General features: G+C 44.1%; 1 protein-coding gene across 1 annotated transcript; it reads left to right on the top strand.

Moving 5' to 3' along the window:
- The first annotated feature begins 1,168 nt into the window (after positions 1-1,168).
- Positions 1,169-20,465, top strand: clec3a (C-type lectin domain family 3, member A). Its single transcript, XM_059993498.1, has 3 exons — positions 1,169-1,317; positions 14,598-14,678; positions 19,410-20,465. The coding sequence occupies exons 1-3, from the start codon at positions 1,218-1,220 to the stop codon at positions 19,799-19,801; spliced, it is 573 nt and encodes a 190-aa protein (XP_059849481.1). The 5' UTR covers positions 1,169-1,217; the 3' UTR covers positions 19,802-20,465.
- The last annotated feature ends 179 nt before the right edge of the window (positions 20,466-20,644 follow it).

The following is a 20,644-nucleotide window of genomic DNA, read 5'->3' as shown; positions in this document are numbered from 1 at the left end:
CGCATAAAAGCATGCAGACATGGTCAAGAGATTCAGTTGTTGTTCAGTCCAAACATCAGACTGGGGAAGAAATGTGACCTAAGGCATTTGACCGTGGAATGATTATTGTTGATAGACGGGGTGGTTTAAGTGTCTCAGAAACTGCCGGTCTCCTGGGATTTTCATGAGCAACAGTCTCCAGAGTTTACAGAGAATGGTGCAAAAAGACAACATGCAGCGAGCAGCGGTTCTGTGAGGGAAGATGGCTTGTGACTGAGAGAGGTCAGAGGAAAATGGTCAGGGTGGTTCAAGCTGACAGGAAGATGACAGTAACTCAGATAACCTCGTGTGGCAACAGTGGTACATAGAAGAGTATCTCTGAACGCACAGAACACCGAACCTTGAAGCAGATGGGCCACAGCAGCAGAAGGACATAAACATACTCAGTAGACACTTTATTAGATATGTAGGTACCCAATTAAATGGTAAAATAATGTTTATACTATGACTCCCAATATCAATGGATGCTACAACCCAAGTATAAGCTCCATTTTTGTCAAACATTCAGAGTTATAATGCAGGAACATAGGAGGCAATTTGCACAGCACAACATGATACCAACCTGATATTGATGTTACCTGAGGGATCAGGATCAGCGGGTCTTCTATGCTCTTCTTTGAAGTTTAGCCGTTGGTTGTTAAGTACACCAGAGAGGGCAGGAGAAGCTTTCAACTTAGTATTTCTTTCTCACAAAGGCACAGAGGTTTGACAGCCTCGAGCTGGTGGTCAGGAGGGGGTAAATGAACTTGATGACCTTCAGGTGAAAACGCTCCCTGAATCGCAGCTGCCTTTTACTGTCCGCTTTTATTAAACAAAGGTATTCAGCAGCTAAATCGAAACAGAGGAAGCACATGGAAAAGAACTGAGCATTAAGCAGAAGGTTTGCAGAAGAGAAAAGATACTTAAAAATATATTAAACGTCACCATTTAAAAGTAAACTCAAGGTAGTTCAATGTGAGATTAGACAAGGGATTCAGCAGAGTGAAACGTGAAAGAACCGTGTTGATCTGAGGCACTTCAATGACGTCATAACTTCCTTATAAATATAAGTAGTAGTGAGCAAACATTCAGTGCCTCCCAGGGCTGTCAGCTCTGCCTCCTGGTTTAGATTTTTCTGCTGGCTTCTCCAGGAAGCTTCCCTGCTTTCAGATCATCAGCTGGATACTAGGGGTTTCACTATGGCAGGAACAAAACTCCTCTGGTTTGCCTGTTTCTGTGTTGCGGGGATGTGTGTGGTCACAGCCCAGTCATCCAGGTCCAAATCCAAAGCTGGCAAAGGTAATCAAGGTCTCATTCTACATCAGTGTGTGTGTGAGAGAGAGTGAGTACGCACGTGTGTGTGCATCCATGTGTGAATGGGCATGAGACTGTGCATGTGTGGGTGTGCATGTATGTGTCTGAGTGTGCATACGTGTGTGAGTGCACATGTGTGTGTGTGTGAGTGCGTGCGTGTGTGTGTGTGTGTGTGTGTGTGTGTGTGTGTGTGGTGTTTGTGTGAACATCTAAGAGTGTCAGCATGACAGTGAGCTGGTAAGACCAATTCTGTGGTGTATACATGCATGTGTTTGTGTGTACTGTGCTAATGGATTGGGGGTATAGTTGTCGATGGCTCAGTAGTGTTTGAAAAGATGTCAAGCATTAAGGATAATAGTCACTCTACAACAGTGCACATCATGAAGTCTTCTAAGAGATGTGTGTGTGTGTGTGAAAGGGAGGAAGTTCCCTCCCCTGTGCATGTATGTGCTTGTATGAGCACATGGATGCGTGAGCACGAGTATGTGTGCAATTGAATCCAGTTCTGAGTTGTGTACATACATATGCTTGTGTATACCGTGATTATGTAATGGGGGTGCAAATGCTGATGGGCCAGTGGAGTTTGGAAAGGTGTCAAGCGGTTAGAATTGAGGATAATTGGCACTTATCATGAAGTCATCTGAGAAATGAGTGTGTGTGTGAGCGTGTATGTCTGTGTGTGCATGTGTGTGCGCGTGAGCATGTGTGTGTGTGTGTGCGTGTGTGTGTGTATAGAGAAAGCTTTGTCTATTCAAATCTGCAAGATAAACATCTTATACAAAGAGAAAATGTACAGGGAGTGGAGACAAAAGAGTCCTGAATTAGGCGTCACGAGAAGACTCTCCGAATATTTGAATATCCCCCCTCCCTGAGCAGAATGTGCTTAAACGTCGGCAGTAAGTTCAACTTCCAAGTCAACTTACTTTAGAATGGTTTCTCTTCACTCCAGAGTGCTGCAATGTTATTCTAAGCCTGAGTAAACTGGAAACATTTCTCACCTTAAATGCTATGAGTGAATTGATAGAACCTGGTTGGATGAATGTTGCCATTGTCCTGAGGAGGGAATCAGCCTAAGGAAGGGTCTCAGCCTGATGAAGGGTCTCAGCCTGAAATGCTGCCTGTTTCTTCATTTCCAGATTTATATTATTGTTCATTTATTCATTGCCTGACCTGCTGAGTTCCTCCAGCATTTTGTGTGTGTTGCGCTGGAGTTCCAGCATCTATAGAACCTCTTGTGTTAACGTTAGTATTGCCAGCATTCACATAAATCACCAAAGTGGTTTCATATTCTGTCAGTTTGAAACAGCCGACCCATGTATTCAGGCAGTGGAAAAGGATCATTTTCAGCAGCTTTGCAACATAAGGGATCTACCCACTAGCAGGAGATTGGCGGGACTGGATTTTAAACGGCTTGTTTTCCACCTAATTCTGTTTCTGTCTGGTAATTATCAGTTTTTCACCTGCTGGATTAATGTCATTCCTAAAGTATATTCAATTTTTACCAATGCAATTACACATAGTGGCTCCCTTAATAGGTGCCTCCTATACATACTAGAGTAACCACCGAGTGTATGTTCGTGGTCTTCTGCCATCGATGTGTTGTGCATTCAGAGATGACCTTCTGCACATCACTGCTGTAACGTGTGGTTATTTGAGTTCCTGTTGCCTTCCTGTCTGCTTGAACCATTCTGGCCATTCTCCTCTGACCTTTCTTCATGTTTTCATCCACAGAACTACAGCTCACTGGATTTTTTTTTGCACCGTTCTCTGTAAACTCTAGTGACTGTTGTGCTGGAAAATCCCAGCAGATCAGCAGATTCTGAGATACTCAAACCACCCCATCTGGCACCAACAATCGTTCCATGGTCAAAGCCACTTAGATCACATTTCTTCCCCATTCTGTTGTTTGATCCGAACAATAACTGGACCTCTTGACCTCTTGAATTGCTGTCACATGATTGGCTGATTAGATAGTTGTATTAACAAGGAAACGTACAGGTGTACCTAATAAAGTGGACTTTTGGAAAAAAAACATATGAAAGCATTTGGCCTATTATTAAATACTGATTACTTTTAGATCTTGGTTGGACAGTAGCAGAGTTCCCACTGTGACCTTACTAATTTTTTCCTAACACTTGGGCTCATTTGTAATGTCCTTGCGTAAGTTTGTCAAAAGCCTCTGTTTGCTGCTGCTTTCAATCTGCAAAGTGAAGGAATGAAAGCTTGCATTTTAAAGCATTTTTATCCACCTGGGTACATTGCTTTCTCTTAATTGTTTCTCCATAGAGCTGGATTTGCATAATTTATTAGCAAATTCTGACAATGTATCAATTTATGAATGTGGTGGCTGAAGTGCATAAGAATAAGGTTGCTTCTTAGTGTTTTCAAGTTCAACTTTATCTTCAAATTTAATCATTGTTCTACCATACTCATTTACTTATTTATTAATTAAGAGACAGTGCTGAATAGCCCCTTCGAGCCGCGCTGGGCTCAGCAATCCCCCGATGTGATCCTAGACTAATCACAGGACAATTTACAATGACCAATTAACCTACTAACCGGTACATCAGAGCAAACCCACACGGTCATGGATAGAACAGTCAAACTCCTTACAGCAGCAGCAAGAATTGAACCTGGGCCCCTAGTACTGTGAAGCGTTGTGCTAACCACTGCGCCACCATGTTTATGGATAAACAGAACAGCGCTCCTCTGGGCCAGGGTACAAAGCACAGTACATACAGTCACACACAGCACAGCATAACACATATTATTATGGAAGCACATGCAGTACTGAGCAAAAATTTTAAGCACCTTGGATTTTATATATGGTATCATAGGACCATAAGACATAGAAGCAGAATTAGGCCATTCAGCCCATTGAGACTGCTCTGCTATTCCATCATGGCTGATCCCGGATCCCGCTCAACCCCATACAGCAGCTTTCTTGCCATATCCTTTGATGCCCTGACCGATCAGGAAACGATCAATTTCTCTCTTAATATACACACAGACTTAACCTGCACCACAGTCTATGGCAGAGCATTCCACAGAATCACTATTATATGGCTAAAAAAAATTCCTCCTTACCTTTGTTCTAAAGGGTCGCCCCTCAAATTTGAGGCTGTATCCTTTAGAACTGCATACCCCACCATAGCAAACATCCTCTCCACATCCACCCTATTTAGTCCTTTCAACATTCGGTAGGTTCAATGAGATCCCCACAAATTCTTGTGAGTACAGGACCAAAGCTGCCAAATGCTCCTTATATGTTAACCCGTGCATTCCCAGAATCACCCTTGTGAAACCCCTCTAGACTCTCTCCAATTGTAACACATCCTTTCTGAGATATGGGGTCCAGAACTGTTGACAATACTCAAGTGCATCCTGTCTAGAGTCTTATAAAGCCTCAGCATTATTTCCTTGCTTTTATATTCTATTCCCCTTGAAATGAATGCCAACATTGTATTTTCCTTCCTTACCACAGTCTCAACCTGTAAATGAACCTTCTGGTAGTCTTGCACAAACACTTCTAAGTCCATCTGCAACTCCGATGTTTGAATCTTCTCCCCATTTAGATAACAGTCCACACCATTGTTCCATTTACCAAAATGCATTATCAGACATTTCCCAACACTGTACTCCATCTGCTACTTTTTTGCCCATTCTTCCAATTTGTCTAAGTCCAGCCGCAATTGCATTGCTTCCTCAGCACTATCTACCCTTTCACCTATCTTCATGTCATCCGCAAACTTTGCCTCAAAGTAATTAATTCCGTTATCTAAATCATTGGCAAACAATGTGAAAAAGGTGCGGTCCCAATACTGACCCCTAAGGAACACCACTAGTCACCAACAGCCAATCAGAAAAAGCCCCTTTTATTCCCACTCATTGCCTCCTGCCTGTCAGCCATTCCACTACCCATGCCAGTATCTTTCCTGTAATGCCATAGCATTTTATCTTGTTAAGCAGATTCAAGTGTGGCACCTTATTAAACGCCTTGTGAAAATCCAAGTAAATGACATCTACTACCTCTCCTTTGTCCACTCTGTTAGAAGAACTCCAGCACATTTGTCAGGCAAGATTTCCCTTTACAGAAATTATGCTGACTTTGACTTATTTTCTCATTAGTCTCCAATTACCTGGGAACCTCGTCCTTAATGACACCAACACTTTACCAACTGCCGAGGTTAAGCTTCCTTTCTTTTGCTTCCATCCCTTAAAGAGTGGAGTGATATTTGCAATCTTCCAGTCCTCCGGGACCATGCCAGGATCAAATGATTCTTGGAAGATCATGACCAAATCATCCGGTATCCCTTCAGCAACCTCTCTCAGGACTCTGGGATGTAGTCCGTCTGGTCCAGGTGACTTATCCACCTTAAGACCTTTGAGTTTGCTTAGCACCTTTTCCTTTGTAATAGCAATAGCACTCATTCCTGCTCCCTGACATGCACAAACCTCTGGCACAGAGCTAATGTTTCAGATGGTACGGCCTGCACAGAGCCCTGATCTCAATATCATCGAGGCTGTCTGGGATTATCTGAAGAGGAAGAAGCAAATGAGACAGCCAACGTCTGTAGAAGAACTATGGCAAGTTATCCAGGATGCTTGGACTAACCTACCAGCCGATTTTTGTATAAAACTGCAGGACAGTATACCTAAGAAGATTGATGAAATTTTAAAGGAAAAGGGTGGTCACACCAAATTTTGATTAGAATTAGTTTTTTTTTACTGTTTATTGTTCTTTATATTAAATTTTCTGATATTAAGAAACTTTTCATTTCATTATTTTTGAAAGCATCTTTGCTTTACAGAATTTTTTTACGTGTGCCTCAGACTTTTGCACAGCACTATACAGATACAAAGTATGAGCACAAGTCATGGAGTGGCATGGCCTGAGAATTGATAGTGCATAGGATGTTGTCCTAAGCCATGTTTTCACAAGAACATGCACACAACAGTTCCTCATCTTGCACTGGGTCAGCCCTAGACAAAGGCTGGTCCAGCTTGTCTTCCAGGAAGCAAACACTGGAGAGTAGCCCAATGGGAGAGCTGGCCTGCTGGGTGCAGCCACCAACCCAGCATGCCCCCAGTGTTTCTGTTCTGTACCACACTGCTTCCAGTGCCTCCACTTCTGTGGCTATAACGGGCAAAGTCATGGTCACACAAAGCAACTGCGCCAAGCAGCCCCATAGCCATCGGTCTCACCAATGAGCCAATGAACTGAATTTGTAGTATTTTGTTTATTTCTACAGTGCCACTACATTAAGGATAATCTGATGTGTCTCTCACTGCATTAGACTTGATGTGTAGTCACAAACCTAACGTGGAAAACCTGAGATTCCATAAAAGCACTGTAGGAGATACCATAGCATTAGGACAAGTACTGTTATGATGGGAAACAGCTTCTTCACCCAGGCTGTGAAACTACTGAACTCCCTACCACCACCCAGGTCTCATCACGCATGAAGTGCCAGTAGTGTTATACTGTTTACTTTCCAACTTGGGCATAAATGCATATTATTATTTATTAGTTTATTTATGGTACCTTATTTGTTCTGTACTGTATTCATGCTGTATGTATTTTTATTGCTACTTTGTGCAATTTTGATCAGGGTGAAATGGCTCTGCAGACAAATGACACAACACTAAGTTGAACTGAACTGTACATTCCTAGACCATTTCAATGACTCTGTGATCTAATGTTTTATATTCTGTGTTCTCCGTCATTTTTTTTTGTCGTTTGCTCGATTTGTTCTTTTTTTTTGCACGTTGGGTGTTTGATGTTTTCTTTGAATGGGTTCCATGATGTTTCTTTGTTTAGTGGTTGTCTGTGGGAAGATGAATCTCAGGGTTGTATACGGCATGCATACCTTGATAATAAATGTACTTTGTTGTGCACCTTGGTCTGGAGGGAAGTTGTTTCATTTGACAGTATGCATCTATTTGGTTAAATGAGAATGAACTTGGCCTTAACCTGACTTGACTTAATAATCTGATGTACCTTTCAGTGCAGTAGTTTTGAAGTGTAGTCATCCACTTAAAACTTGATAATCAATATAAGTACTACAATTTTCATATTATCAATGTGATGACTTGGTAATCTGCCTTTATGTGGCATAATTAAAGTGGAGTGTATTGTCATGTGCACAAGTACATGCATATATAATTGCAATGAACAACTTAATTGAAGCAGCATCACAGGAACATAGCATTATATAAGTAGTATTCCCAAGAAAAGATACAGATTTATTTATTTATCACATGCACATTGAAACATAGAGTCATATGCATCGTTCCCATTAACAACCAACACAACCTAGCTGCGAACAGCCTGTAAGCCTCATCACCCATTCCAGCACCAAAGTAAAATGCTGACAGTTAAACATATCATTAAGCATATATTAAATATAAATTATACACAGTTGTTGCAACAAGAACACAATTGGAACGGGGGGGGGGGAAAAGCCCATTTTATTTCAAAGTGATCAGAGTGGTCATTAGAGTTTTGATCTGGAGTGGTGATTACAATTTTGCTGGTTGACCTAAGACATGAATGGCTGAAGGAAAGGAACTGTTCTTGAACATGGTGGCGTGGGTCTTCCTGCTTCTGTACCTCCTGGCCAATGGTAGGTGTGAGAAGATGACATGGGGGCATGATCTGGATGGTTGGGATCTTTGATGAGTCCTGAAGAAGGGTCTCAGCCTGAAACATCAAACGTTTATTCATTTCCATAGATGCTGCCTGACCTGTTGAGTTCCTGCAGCATTTTGCATGTGTTGCTTTGACGATAGATGTTGCCTTTTTGAGGAGGTAATTATAATGAGATAAACATTTCATGGGACATCTTGGACAAACTGCCTTGCTTTTCCTCAAGATAGCATCAAAGAACCAAGTGAGCAGGTGGGGCCTGGGTCATATTTCCATTGGCAGTACGGCACTCCTTCAGCTGGACAGCATGTCAAGTTAGTCTAATGTGTTCCTAAAACAAACAATATTTCAACCCAGTGAAGACACATACTCAATGATTCAAGAATGGCTTCTTCCCCTCTGCTCTGTGATTTCTGAATGGACCTTGAACCCATGAACATTACCTTGCTACTTTTTTACTTCTATTTTTGCACTACTTATTTAATTTAACTGATTAAGATACATACTGGATATACTTACTGTAATTCATGGTTTTTCCCTCTCATATAATGTATTGCATTGTACTGCTACTACAGAGACAACAAATTCCACACCATATACTGGTGATAATAAACTTGATTCTGATTCATATTTCATGAATGTGCTGCCCGACCTCGACCTTCATCCTATGAGACCAATTAGTGAAAGCACTGTGGAAGAATAAAATGGAATTAGGGTAGGATTTCATAGACAGGGGTGCTTGATGCATGGGTGCATGGTGTCAGTGGGACTGCGAGTCTGAATCCACACGGACACCGAGCACTATGTACCACTGAATCCCACAAGATCATTAAAGTTTTTAACTTTCAGTCAAGCATTGTGGTTGCATTATAGGTCAGAGCATGAACGTGGAATTGCTAGCAGTTTATAACCACACTGAGAACAGGATAATGTGCTAGAACATGTCAAGGTTAAGAAAGAGGATATTTTGGAACTTTCGTAAAAGCTTCAGGATAGATAAGCCTCTGATGCTGGACAAGAAGTATCCCAGGTTACTATGGGAAGTGACAGAAGAGAGTCCTGCACTGCTGGCAATGATCTTTGCACCATCACTGGCCACAGGAATAGTACCAGAAAACAGGCGGATCTATTCACCAAATGTCATTCCTTTGTCCAAGAAGGTAATAGGGATAATCCTGGGAATTATAGACCAGTGAGTCTTACATCAGTGATGGGTAAGCTATTGGGGAGGATTCTTAGAGACAGGATTTATGTATGTTTGCAGAAGCATAGCTTGCTCAGCGATTGTCAGCATGGTTTTGTAAGGGACAGGCCATGGCTTGTGAGCCTTATTGATCTCAAGGAAATGACAAAACAAACTGATGAAGGTAGAGCAGTGAGTATTGAAAGGCCTAGATAGAGTGGCTATGGAGAAGATGTTCCTATAATGAGAGTCTAGGAGCAAACAGCACAGCTCTGAACAGGTGAATGTCCATTCAGAACGGATATGAGAAAGATGTTTTTTAGCCAGAGAATGGTGAGTCTGTGGAATTCATTGCCATGGACAGCAGTGGAAGCCAGGTCACTGAGTATATCTAAAGAGGTTGAGAGGTTAATAAAAATTCAGCCACTTTGCTCTGAGTAGGATGTCATATACAGGCCAAGCAGGATTTGTTGATTTGTCCGTGTCAAAGGTTATGGGGAGAAGGCTGGAGAACTGGGTTGAAATGGATAATTAATCAGCCACGATGAAATTGCAGAGCAGCCTCGATGGGCCAAGTGACCCAATTCTGCTCCATTGATTTATGATCTTATTGTGGTTTTATGGATATGGTGTATATGATAAGCTCATTCAGAAAGTCAGGAGGTATGGCATCCAGGGAAACTTGGCTGTGTGGATTTGAAATGGGCTTGTCCACAAAAGGCACTGAGTGATAGTAGATGGAGTGTATTCTGACAGGCTGTCAATGACCAGTGGTGGTCCACAGGGATCTGTTCTGACACCCCTTCTCTTTGTGACTTTTATAAATGACTTAGATGAAGGAATGAAAGGGTGGGTTGATAAGTTTGCATATTACACAAAGGTTAGTGGTGTTCTGGATAGTGTAGATGGCTGCCATAAGTTACAACCGAAAATGGGAAAAAATTTTACAAATGGTTAATTCTTCTTCTATATGTGCTAAACATGCTTTAATACAATTTAAAATTGTACATAGAGCTCATATGTCTAAAGATAAGCTTGCTCGATTCTATTCTCATATTAACCCTCAATGTGACAGATGTCATTCAGATGTGGCTTCATTGACCCACATGTTTTGGTCATGTCCCACCTTATATAACTATTGGAAGGACATATTTGCTACCATTTCCTCAATTTGGAATATCGATTTACAACCTCATTTTATTACTGCAATTTTTGGTATACCAAATGAGGATGGTAATCAGTTTTCCCCTTCAATTAGACGAATGATTGCTTTTGTAACATTAATGGCCAGAAGGTCTATATTACAAAATTGGAAAGAAGTAAATCCTCCTACCACGTTTCAGTGGTTCTCTCAAACTATTTCTTATCTGAGCTTGGAAAAAATTAGAAGCACTATTTTTGACTCATCAATTAAATTCGAAGAAACTTGGGGACCGTTCATTCGACATTTTCGTATGAATGAATTTGGCCTTTTCCAGACCTTCTCTCTGTTTATTCTTGTTCAGGTATGGAGTTCTGGAGTTTTTGACACTATCATATACATATAAACTGTTATTATTGCCCATGTTAGTTTAGTTTAGTGTTTTTTTTCTCAATATATATTTTTTCTTGTATTTTTAAATTTTTTTTTCTTTTGATGATTATTCTTATTTTTTCATATATAATTATTATAGGCTTGATTGATTAATGTACTATTTTTTGTCTGTTGATATTTTAATAGGGTATTGTTATCTTATTATTAATTTAATTTCAAGTCTATTGCACTTATAACCTATTCATTATTATGTTATGTTTTTTTTTATATATGAAACTCAATAAAAAGATTGAAAAAGAAAAGTAAAGTTACAACCAGACATTGATAGGATGCAGATCTAGACTGAGAAGTGGCAATACAGAAAAGTGTGAAGTGATCCACTTTGAAAAGTTGAATTTGAAGGCAGAGTACAGGGTTAATGGCAGACTGCTCAGCATTGTATTGGAACAGAGGGATCTTGTGGTCCACATCCACAGATCCCTCAAAGTTGACAGGGTGGTAAAGGAGCAGTATGGTATGTTGGCCATCATCAATTGGAGGATTGAGTTCAAGAGACATGAGGTAATATTGCAGCTTTATAAGAGAACACACCTGTGCAGAGGGAATCAGAGGCAGCATTTCAATTTGAAGCCCCATCAGAAGGTCTGCTCAAACAGTACTTCCTCTTGTTTTTAATTGCAGTTTTCTAGCATATGCATTTTTAAATGTTTTTGTTCCGATCTGAATTTGACACAGTGTTGCAGAAGGAAGACAATACGGAGCCTTATCAAGGACAACATGATCTTCAAGCTTACAAAGAGCTATATTCATGCTTATGACTATGAATAGTGAGTGTTGTCTTAATCCATCTGCTTGCCACATTGAGAGAAAATGCTGCATTTACTTGTAGTAAGAAAGCTCCACCTTGTGGACTAATGCATGAACTGCATAACTTACAGGATGAGAAATTATTCTACACTGGTGCTACAATGCGTGGTAGCCAGTGCATGTTTTATGCATTGACCAACATTGCAAAATTCTGTTGTGCATTAGACCCATGTCTATGCTGTTAGGTCCTGTTGATTTCATGATTCAGAGATTCTTCAGAAATTTGTGGTTATGATCGCTGCAGCCATCAGGAAAAAGTTACAGGAGCCTCAGTACTCACACCACCAGGTTCAGGAACAGTTATTACCCCTCAACCATCAGTCTCTTGAAACAAAGGGGATAACTCCACTCAATTTCAGTTGCCCTATCACTGAAATATTCCCGCAACCTATGGACTCACTTTCAAGGACTCTTCATCTCAAGTTCTTGATGTTTATTGCTTATTTACTTGTTGTTATTATTATTTATTTCTTTTTGTGTTGGCACAATTGGTGCACTGTTTGAAATTTGCATGTTGTTGTGGAATTCCACTGATTCTATAATGGTTATTATTCTATTATGGATTACTGAGTGCACCCACTAGAAAATGAATCTCAGGGTTGTGTCTGGTGATACAAATGAACTTTGATAATAAATTAACTGAACTTTATTGGATGTTTATAACAATAAGAAACAATGGTAACCAACTCACTCTTCTGTACGAGAGAACGAGAAAGTGAAGAAGAATAAAGAACAAAGGAAATGAAATTGTGCTCGTCTTATATCAAAAGCTAGCTTACTAGAGAGGTAAAGCACAGTCCAATGATAAAATGCAGCCTGTGAAATAAGTTCAAGTAGTGTGACATCTGCTGCAGACAATTGAAGCTTCTAAATAAACAGTGCATCAGCTAAACTACACTTACAGGAAAATTCACTGAACAATTGCACACATTGAAAAATAGGAAATGTTAAACTATGAGAAAAATAACGATAGTACACTCTAATCCATAAAAGCATTGTTAAAGCCTCACACAAGAGACTGGAAACTGAAGGAATACACAAAGAGCGGGAAGAACTCAGCAGGACAGGCAGCATCTGTGGGAGATAATCAACAGCTGACATTTCAGGTCAAAACCTTTCATCTGGTCCAGATGAAAGGTCTCAACCCGAAGTATTGACTGTCCCCTTCCCTCCATAGAAGCTGCCTGATCCATTGAGTTCCTCTGGAGATACTTCCTGCCAGTGTAGTTTGTGTGGAACTTCAGAGAGGTAATGCGCAGGTTTGCAGTTGGGCTTGGTTAGGGTCAGTAGATCTTTTGTTTTATTGATTTTTTAAGCATTTTTACAATACTACAACAAAAAAAAACCCCAAGAACAAAATAAGAGATTAATACAGTGCAAGATAAACATACAATGATAACATGATTCAAAATAATGATAGAAAAGCACCCAAACTGAAGTTGTGTAAATTTAGTACCCACCCCCCCCGCAAGAGAAAAAAATTCCAGACCAACCACTGCAAAATGTAGGAAATATAAATCAGAACATTCAAACCCCCAAAACTGTACATGAAAATAAGAACAAAAGATAATAATGCCTACCACCAAGAAAAAAAAGCTGAAAGTAAGGGTCTGAAATAAAAACTTAATCTAAGGAAAAGTTATAAAAATATTCCAGAAAAGGTCCCCACACCTGGAGGTGGTTCGTCAAATTCAGGCTGAAGAGGGTTTGGCCAGGTGAGGGGGAGGTCATCACAACTTCAGAATTGTTGTCAGGGTCCCTAGTACTTCAGTGTCTGCGTCCTGCGTTTGGGTCCATCCGGCCCCGCTCCTGACAGTTGTAGACTTATTGGGAACTCAGGGGATGTTTTATTGCCAGAGGGGGAGATTTGAGCACATCTTCGAGAAGGAGGGGGATAAGTGACTGCATATGCTGAAATCTGGAGCAACATACAAGCCGCCAATGGAACTAAGCAGGTCGAACATCATCTGTGGGGGAGGATAGAGACCCTTCATCTAGATTCCATCATTTCCTTGTCAGTACCACCAGGTTCAAGGACAGCTTCTGCTGTTATAAGACTTTTGAATGGTTCCCGAGGCAGGTAAGATGGAACCTTAACTCCACACTTCACTTCATCATGATTTTGCTGTCGGTGAGCACTGGCAACGATGGAACTCAAGTGCAGAGAAAAGGCAGATTCCCATGTAGAGACGCCAAACAGGATTCAGACTTGGGAATTCCTACAGAACGTCTGCTTAAATAGTGCAGGTGACAGAATAGTACAGAATCCCCGAGCCTATAAAAATAATCTTAATAAGGTTAAACAACTAACAATATCAGTTAAACAACAATTAACCAATTCAGGTGCTCTACAAAGGGTAGCACAATAGTGTAACGGTTAGCACAATAGTGACTTGGGTTCAATTCCTCCTGCTGCCTGTTAGGAGTTTGTACATTCTCCCCGTGACCACGTGGATTTCCTCTGGGTGCTCTGGTTTCTTCCCACAATCCAAAGACCTACTGGCTGGAAGGCTAATTAGTCTCTGTAAATTGTCCTGTGATTAGGCTGGGGTTAAATCAAGGTTGTTGGGCAGTGTGGTTTGAAGGGTCAAAAAGGCCTATTCCACACTGTTTCATAATAAATTTAAAAAAACCTTGGTGTCCAATGCTCTCTGCCTCCCCACACAGGCTGGAAGAGCTCATTACACTGGCTCTTTATCGTTTATGTGGCCTGGACTTTTTCCGTAGCTATTACACTTTATTCTGCATTGTTATTGTTTTACCTTGCTCTATCTCAATGCCCTGTGTAATGATTTAACCTGTATGAGCAGTATGCAAGACAAGTATCTTGGGCAATGTGATAATAATAAACCAACTGCAATTCCAATTACAAGTTCATCTCTAATTGCAGTGTGGGTGACTGAGTATCGTGTTGCTCTTGATGCTTTGGGAAGATGCAATGATTCCTTTCTTCAGTTCTGGATAATTATTCTTTGCAAGTTTATAGGCAAACATGTTAAATGTATAATGATTTTTTTCTGGTTAAACCACAGGTAAAGACAATTTGAGAAATGAGATTGACAAGCTGTGGCGGGAAGTAAACTTGCTTAAGGAAACACAAGCACTGCAGACTGGTGAGTCATGCTCTGGGGGGAGGATGGCATAATGGCAGGGTCAGTGTCAATCCCAGTACCAGTCTGTTGCTGTTCCACCTATGGGTGCCACAGTAGTGTAGCAGTTAGCGCAACATTTCACAGCGCCAGAAATCCGGCTTCAATTCCCGCCGTTTGTGCATTCTCCCCTTGGCTGCCTGTAAGGGTTTCCTCTGGGTGCTTTGGTTTCCCTCCACAATCCAAAGACACACGGTTAAGGTTGGTAAGTTGTGGGCATGCTATGTTAGCACTGGAAGTGTGGCAACAGTTGTGGGCTGCCTCCAGCATAATGCTTAACTGCTGCATTGACCTTAACTGTATCTGATGCATTTCACAATACGTTTCAATGTTTTGATGTGCATGTGACAAATAAAGCTAACTTATAAAGGTTTATGGACTAGATGGGTTCCCAATGGGTTCCCAGGACACTGCCTCTATATGAGGAGAGATCCTCTCTGCACTCCCAGGACACTGCCTCTGTATGAGGAGAGGTCAGTGCACTCCCAGGACACTGCCTCCATATGAGGAGAGGTCCTCAGTGCACTCCCAGAACACTGCCTCTGTATGAGGAGAGGTCAGTGCACTCCCAGGACACTGCCTCTGTATGAGGAGAGGTCCTCAGTGCACTCCCAGGACACTGCCTCTGTATGAGGAGAGGTCCTCTCTGCACTCCCAGGACACTGCCTCTGTATGAGGAGAGGTCCTCTCTGCACTCCCAGGACACTGCCTCTATATGAGGAGAGGTCCACTCTGAACTCCCAGGACACTGCCTCTATATGAGGAGAGGACCTCAGTGCACTCCCAGGACACTGCCTCTATATGAGGAGAGGTCCTCTCTGCACTCCCAGGACACTGCCTCTATATGAGGAGAGGACCTCAGTGCACTCCCAGGACACTGCCTCTGTATGTGGAGAGGTCCTCTCTGCACTCCCAGGACACTGCCTCTATATGAGGAGAGGTCCACTCTGCACTCCCAGGACACTGCCTCTATATGAGGAGAGGTCCTCTCTGCACTCCCAGGACACTGCCTCTGTATGAGGAGAGGTCCTCTCTGCACTCCCAGGACACTGCCTCTATATGAGGAGAGGTCCTCTCTGCACTCCCAGGACACTGCGTCTATATGAGGAGAGGTCCTCTCTGCACTCCCAGGACACTGCCTCTATATGAGGAGAGGTCCTCTCTGCACTCCCAGGACACTGCCTCTATATGAGGAGAGGTCCTCTCTGCACTCCCAGGACACTGCCTCTATATGAGGAGAGGTCCTCTCTGCACTCCCAGGACACTGCCTCTGTATGAGGAGAGGTCCTCTCTGCACTCCCAGGACACTGCCTCTATATGAGGAGAGGTCCTCTCTGCACTCCCAGGACACTGCCTCTATATGAGGAGAGGTCCTCTCTGCACTCCCAGGACACTGCCTCTATATCAGGAGAGGACCTCTCTGCACTCCCAGGACACTGCCTCTATATGAGGAGAGGTCCTCTCTGCACGCCCAGGACACTGCCTCTATATCAGGAGAGGACCTCTCTGCACTCCCAGGACACTGCCTCTGTATGAGGAGAGGACCTCTCTGCACTCCCAGGACACTGCCTCTGTATGAGGAGAGGTCAGTGCACTCCCAGGACACTGCCTCTATATGAGGAGAGGTCCTCACTGCACTCCCAGGACACTGCCTCTGTATGAGGAGAGGTCCTCTCTGCACTCCCAGGACACTGCCTCTATATGAGGAGAGGTCCTCTCTGCACTCCCAGGACACTGCCTCTGTATGAGGAGAGGTCCTCTCTGCACTCCCAGGACACTGCCTCTGTATGAGGAGAGGTCAGTGCACTCCCAGGACACTGCCTCTGTATGAGGAGAGGTCCTCTCTGCACTCCCAGGACACTGCCTCTGTATGAGGAGAGGTCAGTGCACTCCCAGGACACTGCCTCTGTATGAGGAGAGGTCCTCTCTGCACTCCCAGGACACTGCCTCTGTATGAGGAGAGGTCCTCAGTGCACTCCCAGGACACTGCCTCTATATGAGGAGAGGTCCTCTCTGCACTCCCAGGACACTGCCTCTGTATGAGGAGAGGTCCTCTCTGCACTCCCAGGACACTGCCTCTATATGAAGAGAGGTCCTCTCTGCACTCCTAGGACACTGCCTCTGTATGAGGAGAGGTCCTCTCTGCACTCCCAGGACACTGCCACTGTATGAGGAGACGTCCACTCTGCACTCCCAGGACACTGCCTCTGCATGAGGAGAGGTCAGTGCACTCCCAGGACACTGCCTCTGTATGAGGAGAGGTCAGTGCACTCCCAGGACACTGCCTCTGTATGAGGAGAGGTCCTCTCTGCACTCCCAGGACACTGCCTCTGTATGAGGAGAGGTCCTCAGTGCACTCCCAGGACACTGCCTCTATATGAGGGGAGGTCCTCTCTGCACTCCCAGGACACTGCCTCTATATGAGGAGAGGTCCTCTCTGCACTCCCAGGACACTGCCTCTGTATGAGGAGAGGTCCTCTCTGCACTCCCAGGACACTGCCTCTATATGAGGAGAGGTCCTCTCTGCACTCCCAGGACACTGCCTCTATATGAGGAGAGGTCCACTCTGCACTCCCAGGACACTGCCTCTATATGAGGAGAGGTCCTCTCTGCACTCCCAGGACACTGCCTCTATATGAGGAGAGGTCCTCTCTGCACTCCCAGGACACTGCCTCTGTATGAGGAGAGGTCCTCAGTGCACTCCCAGGACACTGCCTCTGTATGAGGAGAGGTCCTCAGTGCACTCCCAGGACACTGCCTCTGTATGAGGAGAGGTCAGTGCACTCCCAGGACACTGCCTCTGTATGAGGAGAGGTCCTCTCTGCACTCCCAGGACACTGCCTCTGTATGAGGAGAGGTCCTCAGTGCACTCCCAGGACACTGCCTCTGTATGAGGAGAGGTCCTCTCTGCACTCCCAGGACACTGCCTCTGTATGAGGAGAGGTCCTCTCTGCACTCCCAGGACACTGCCTCTGTATGAGCAGAGGACCTCTCTGCACTCCCAGAACACTGCCTCTATATGAGGAGAGGTCCTCTCTGCACTCCCAGGACACTGCCTCTGTATGAGGAGAGGACCTCTCTGCACTCCCAGGACACTGCCTCTGTATGAGGAGAGGTCCTCAGTGCACTCCCAGGACACTGCCTCTGTATGAGGAGAGGTCCTCTCTGCACTCCCAGGACACTGCCTCTATATGAGGAGAGGTCCTCTCTGCACTCCCAGGACACTGCCTCTATATGAGGAGAGGTCCTCTCTGCACTCCCAGGACTCTGCCTCTATATGAGGAGAGGTCCTCTCTGCACTCCCAGGACACTGCCTCTGTATGAGGAGAGGTCCTCTCTGCACTCCCAGGACACTGCCTCTGTATGAGGAGAGGTCCTCTCTGCACTCCCAGGACACTGCCTCTATATGAGGAGAGGTCCTCTCTGCACTCCCATGACACTGCCTCTATATGAGGAGAGGTCCTCTCTGCACTCCCAGGACACTGCCTCTGTATGAGGAGAGGTCAGTGCACTCCCAGGACACTGCCTCTGTATGAGGAGAGGTCCTCTCTGCACTCCCAGGACACTGCGTCTATATGAGGAGAGGTCCTCTCTGCACTCCCAGGACACTGCCTCTGTATGAGGAGTGGTCAGTGCACTCCCAGGACACTGCCTCTGTATGAGGAGAGGTCCTCTCTGCACTCCCAGGACACTGCCTCTATATGAGGAGAGGTCCTCTCTGCACTCCCAGGACACTGCCTCTATATGAGGAGAGGTCCTCTCTGCACTCCCAGGACACTGCCTCTATATGAGGAGAGGTCCTCTCTGCACTCCCAGGACACTGCCTCTATATGAGGAGAGGTCCTCTCTGCACTCCGAGGACACTGCCTCTATATGAGGAGACGTCCACTCTGCACTCCCAGGACACTGCCTCTATATGAGGAGAGGTCCTCTCTGCACTCCCAGGACACTGCCTCTATATGAGGAGAGGACCTCTCTGCACTCCCAGGACACTGCCTCTGTATGAGGAGAGGACCTCTCTGCACTCCCAGGACACTGCCTCTATATGTGGAGAGGTCCTCTCTGCACTCCCAGGACACTGCCTCTGTATGAGGAGAGGTCCTCAGTGCACTCCCAGGACACTGCCTCTATATGAGGAGAGGTCCTCTCTGCACTCCCAGGACACTGCCTCTGTATGAGGAGAGGTCCTCAGTGCACTCCCAGGACACTGCCTCTATATGAGGAGAGGTCCTCTCTGCACTCCGAGGACACTGCGTCTATATGAGGAGAGGTCCTCAGTTCACTCCCAGGACACTGCCTCTATATGAGGAGAGGTCCTCTCTGCACTCCGAGGACACTGCGTCTATATGAGGAGAGGTCCTCAGTTCACTCCCAGGACACTGCCTCTATATGAGGAGAGGTCCTCTCTGCACTCCCAGGACACTGCTTCCACCTGAGGAGAACTCCTCACCCCGCTCCCGGGATACTGTCTTTTGTGAATACAGTCTGTTTGTCTTCTTTTCTACATTGGTTTGTGTGGAGTTTTTCCTTGATTCTATTGTATTTCTTTGTTCTACTGTGAAAGTATATGGTATAGTATAGTACATCATATACTACAGTGTAGTATATGGTGACATACAGTATCTATACTTTGATAATAATTTTCCTTTGAAATGTTGAAAAGGATAACATAAAAATCATTTTCTCTCCTCACAGTCTGCTTGAAAGGGACAAAAGTTCACAAAAAGTGTTACCTGGCGTCCAAAGGCACTAAGAGCTTCCATGCCGCCAACGAAGACTGCATCGCCCAAGGAGGAACCTTGAGCATCCCCCGCAACAGTGACGAGAACAACTCTCTCCGCAGCTATGCCAAGAAGAGCCTGACCGGGGCGAGAGACTTCTGGATTGGAGTCAACGACATGACTTCCGAGGGCAAGTTTGTCGACGTGAATGGAATGGCGATTAACTACTTTAACTGGGACCGTAACGAGCCACGTGGAGGGTCCCGGGAGAACTGTGCGGCAGCATCCATTGGCGGCCAAGGCAAATGGTCGGATGAAGTGTGCCGTAATGAGAAAAGCTATATCTGTGAATACCTCATTCCTTAAAGCAGCTCTAATAACAGTCCTTTCCAGAGTGGTCATGGTCATTACCTTTAGGCATTTTTTTTCAATTGAACGTATCTTAATGGATGCACAGGTTTGAAATACACCGAACAGTGAGGAATGGAAACTAATGCTGTGCAGTCACACATTAATTGTCAACATCACTAAAGCTGTCCTTATTTTTAAACATTTGTCCACATTATTTCCAAAGTCAGCACTTAATGTCCTTCCTTATATGTCCCTGGCACAGGGTGGTTTTTGCTGGTTTATTTCAGAGTCAACTACTGCAGTGGTCTGGAATCACATCTGACAACATGAGCTTTTAGTAAACAATCCAGTACTTTAACAGTGGCTATTATGGATGCTCACATTTAATTCCAGATGTGTTCAGTTACCTGAATTTAAATTTCCCCAGCTATCATGGTTGGACTCAAACTCATCTCCGCAATTTGGCTGGCCAGGCTTCTTAACCATTATGCTTCCATAATGTTGTTCTACACCAATTGGAAGTGAATAGCAGGCAGTATCACCTTCTAGCTTATTTTCCTTCCTCTCCCTCCACCTTCTTATTCTGACATCTTCCCCCTTCCTTTCCAGTCCTGATGAAGGGTCTCAATCTGAAATGTCGACTGTTGATTCATTTCCATAGATGCTGCCTGGCCTGCTGAGTTCCTCCAGCATTTTGTATGTGTTGCTCTGGATTTCCAGCATCTACAGAATCTTCTGTGTTTATAATAGGCCATTAAGTGGATTACCCTTGCAATGTTTCTGTGCTAATAGCCTAATTCATTTAAACTCAAGCAAAAGCTGCAAACCCAGAGTAACATACAAAATGCTGGAGGAACT

This window comes from Hypanus sabinus, chromosome 17 (assembly GCF_030144855.1).
Source record: "Hypanus sabinus isolate sHypSab1 chromosome 17, sHypSab1.hap1, whole genome shotgun sequence".
NCBI lineage: Eukaryota > Metazoa > Chordata > Chondrichthyes > Myliobatiformes > Dasyatidae > Hypanus > Hypanus sabinus.
The sequence above is the reverse complement of the archived record's forward strand: the minus strand, read 5'-3'. Positions and strand labels throughout refer to the sequence as shown.

Bases quoted from the DNA above. Each gene is read 5' to 3' on its own strand.
- clec3a (XM_059993498.1), top strand. From the start codon at position 1,218: ATGGCAGGAACAAAACTCCTCTGGTTTGCCTGTTTCTGTGTTGCGGGG. The intron at 1,318-14,597 runs GTAATCAAGGTC...GTTAAACCACAG, and splicing joins CAAATCCAAAGCTGGCAAAG to GTAAAGACAATTTGAGAAAT. The intron at 14,679-19,409 runs GTGAGTCATGCT...CTCTCCTCACAG, and splicing joins AACACAAGCACTGCAGACTG to TCTGCTTGAAAGGGACAAAA.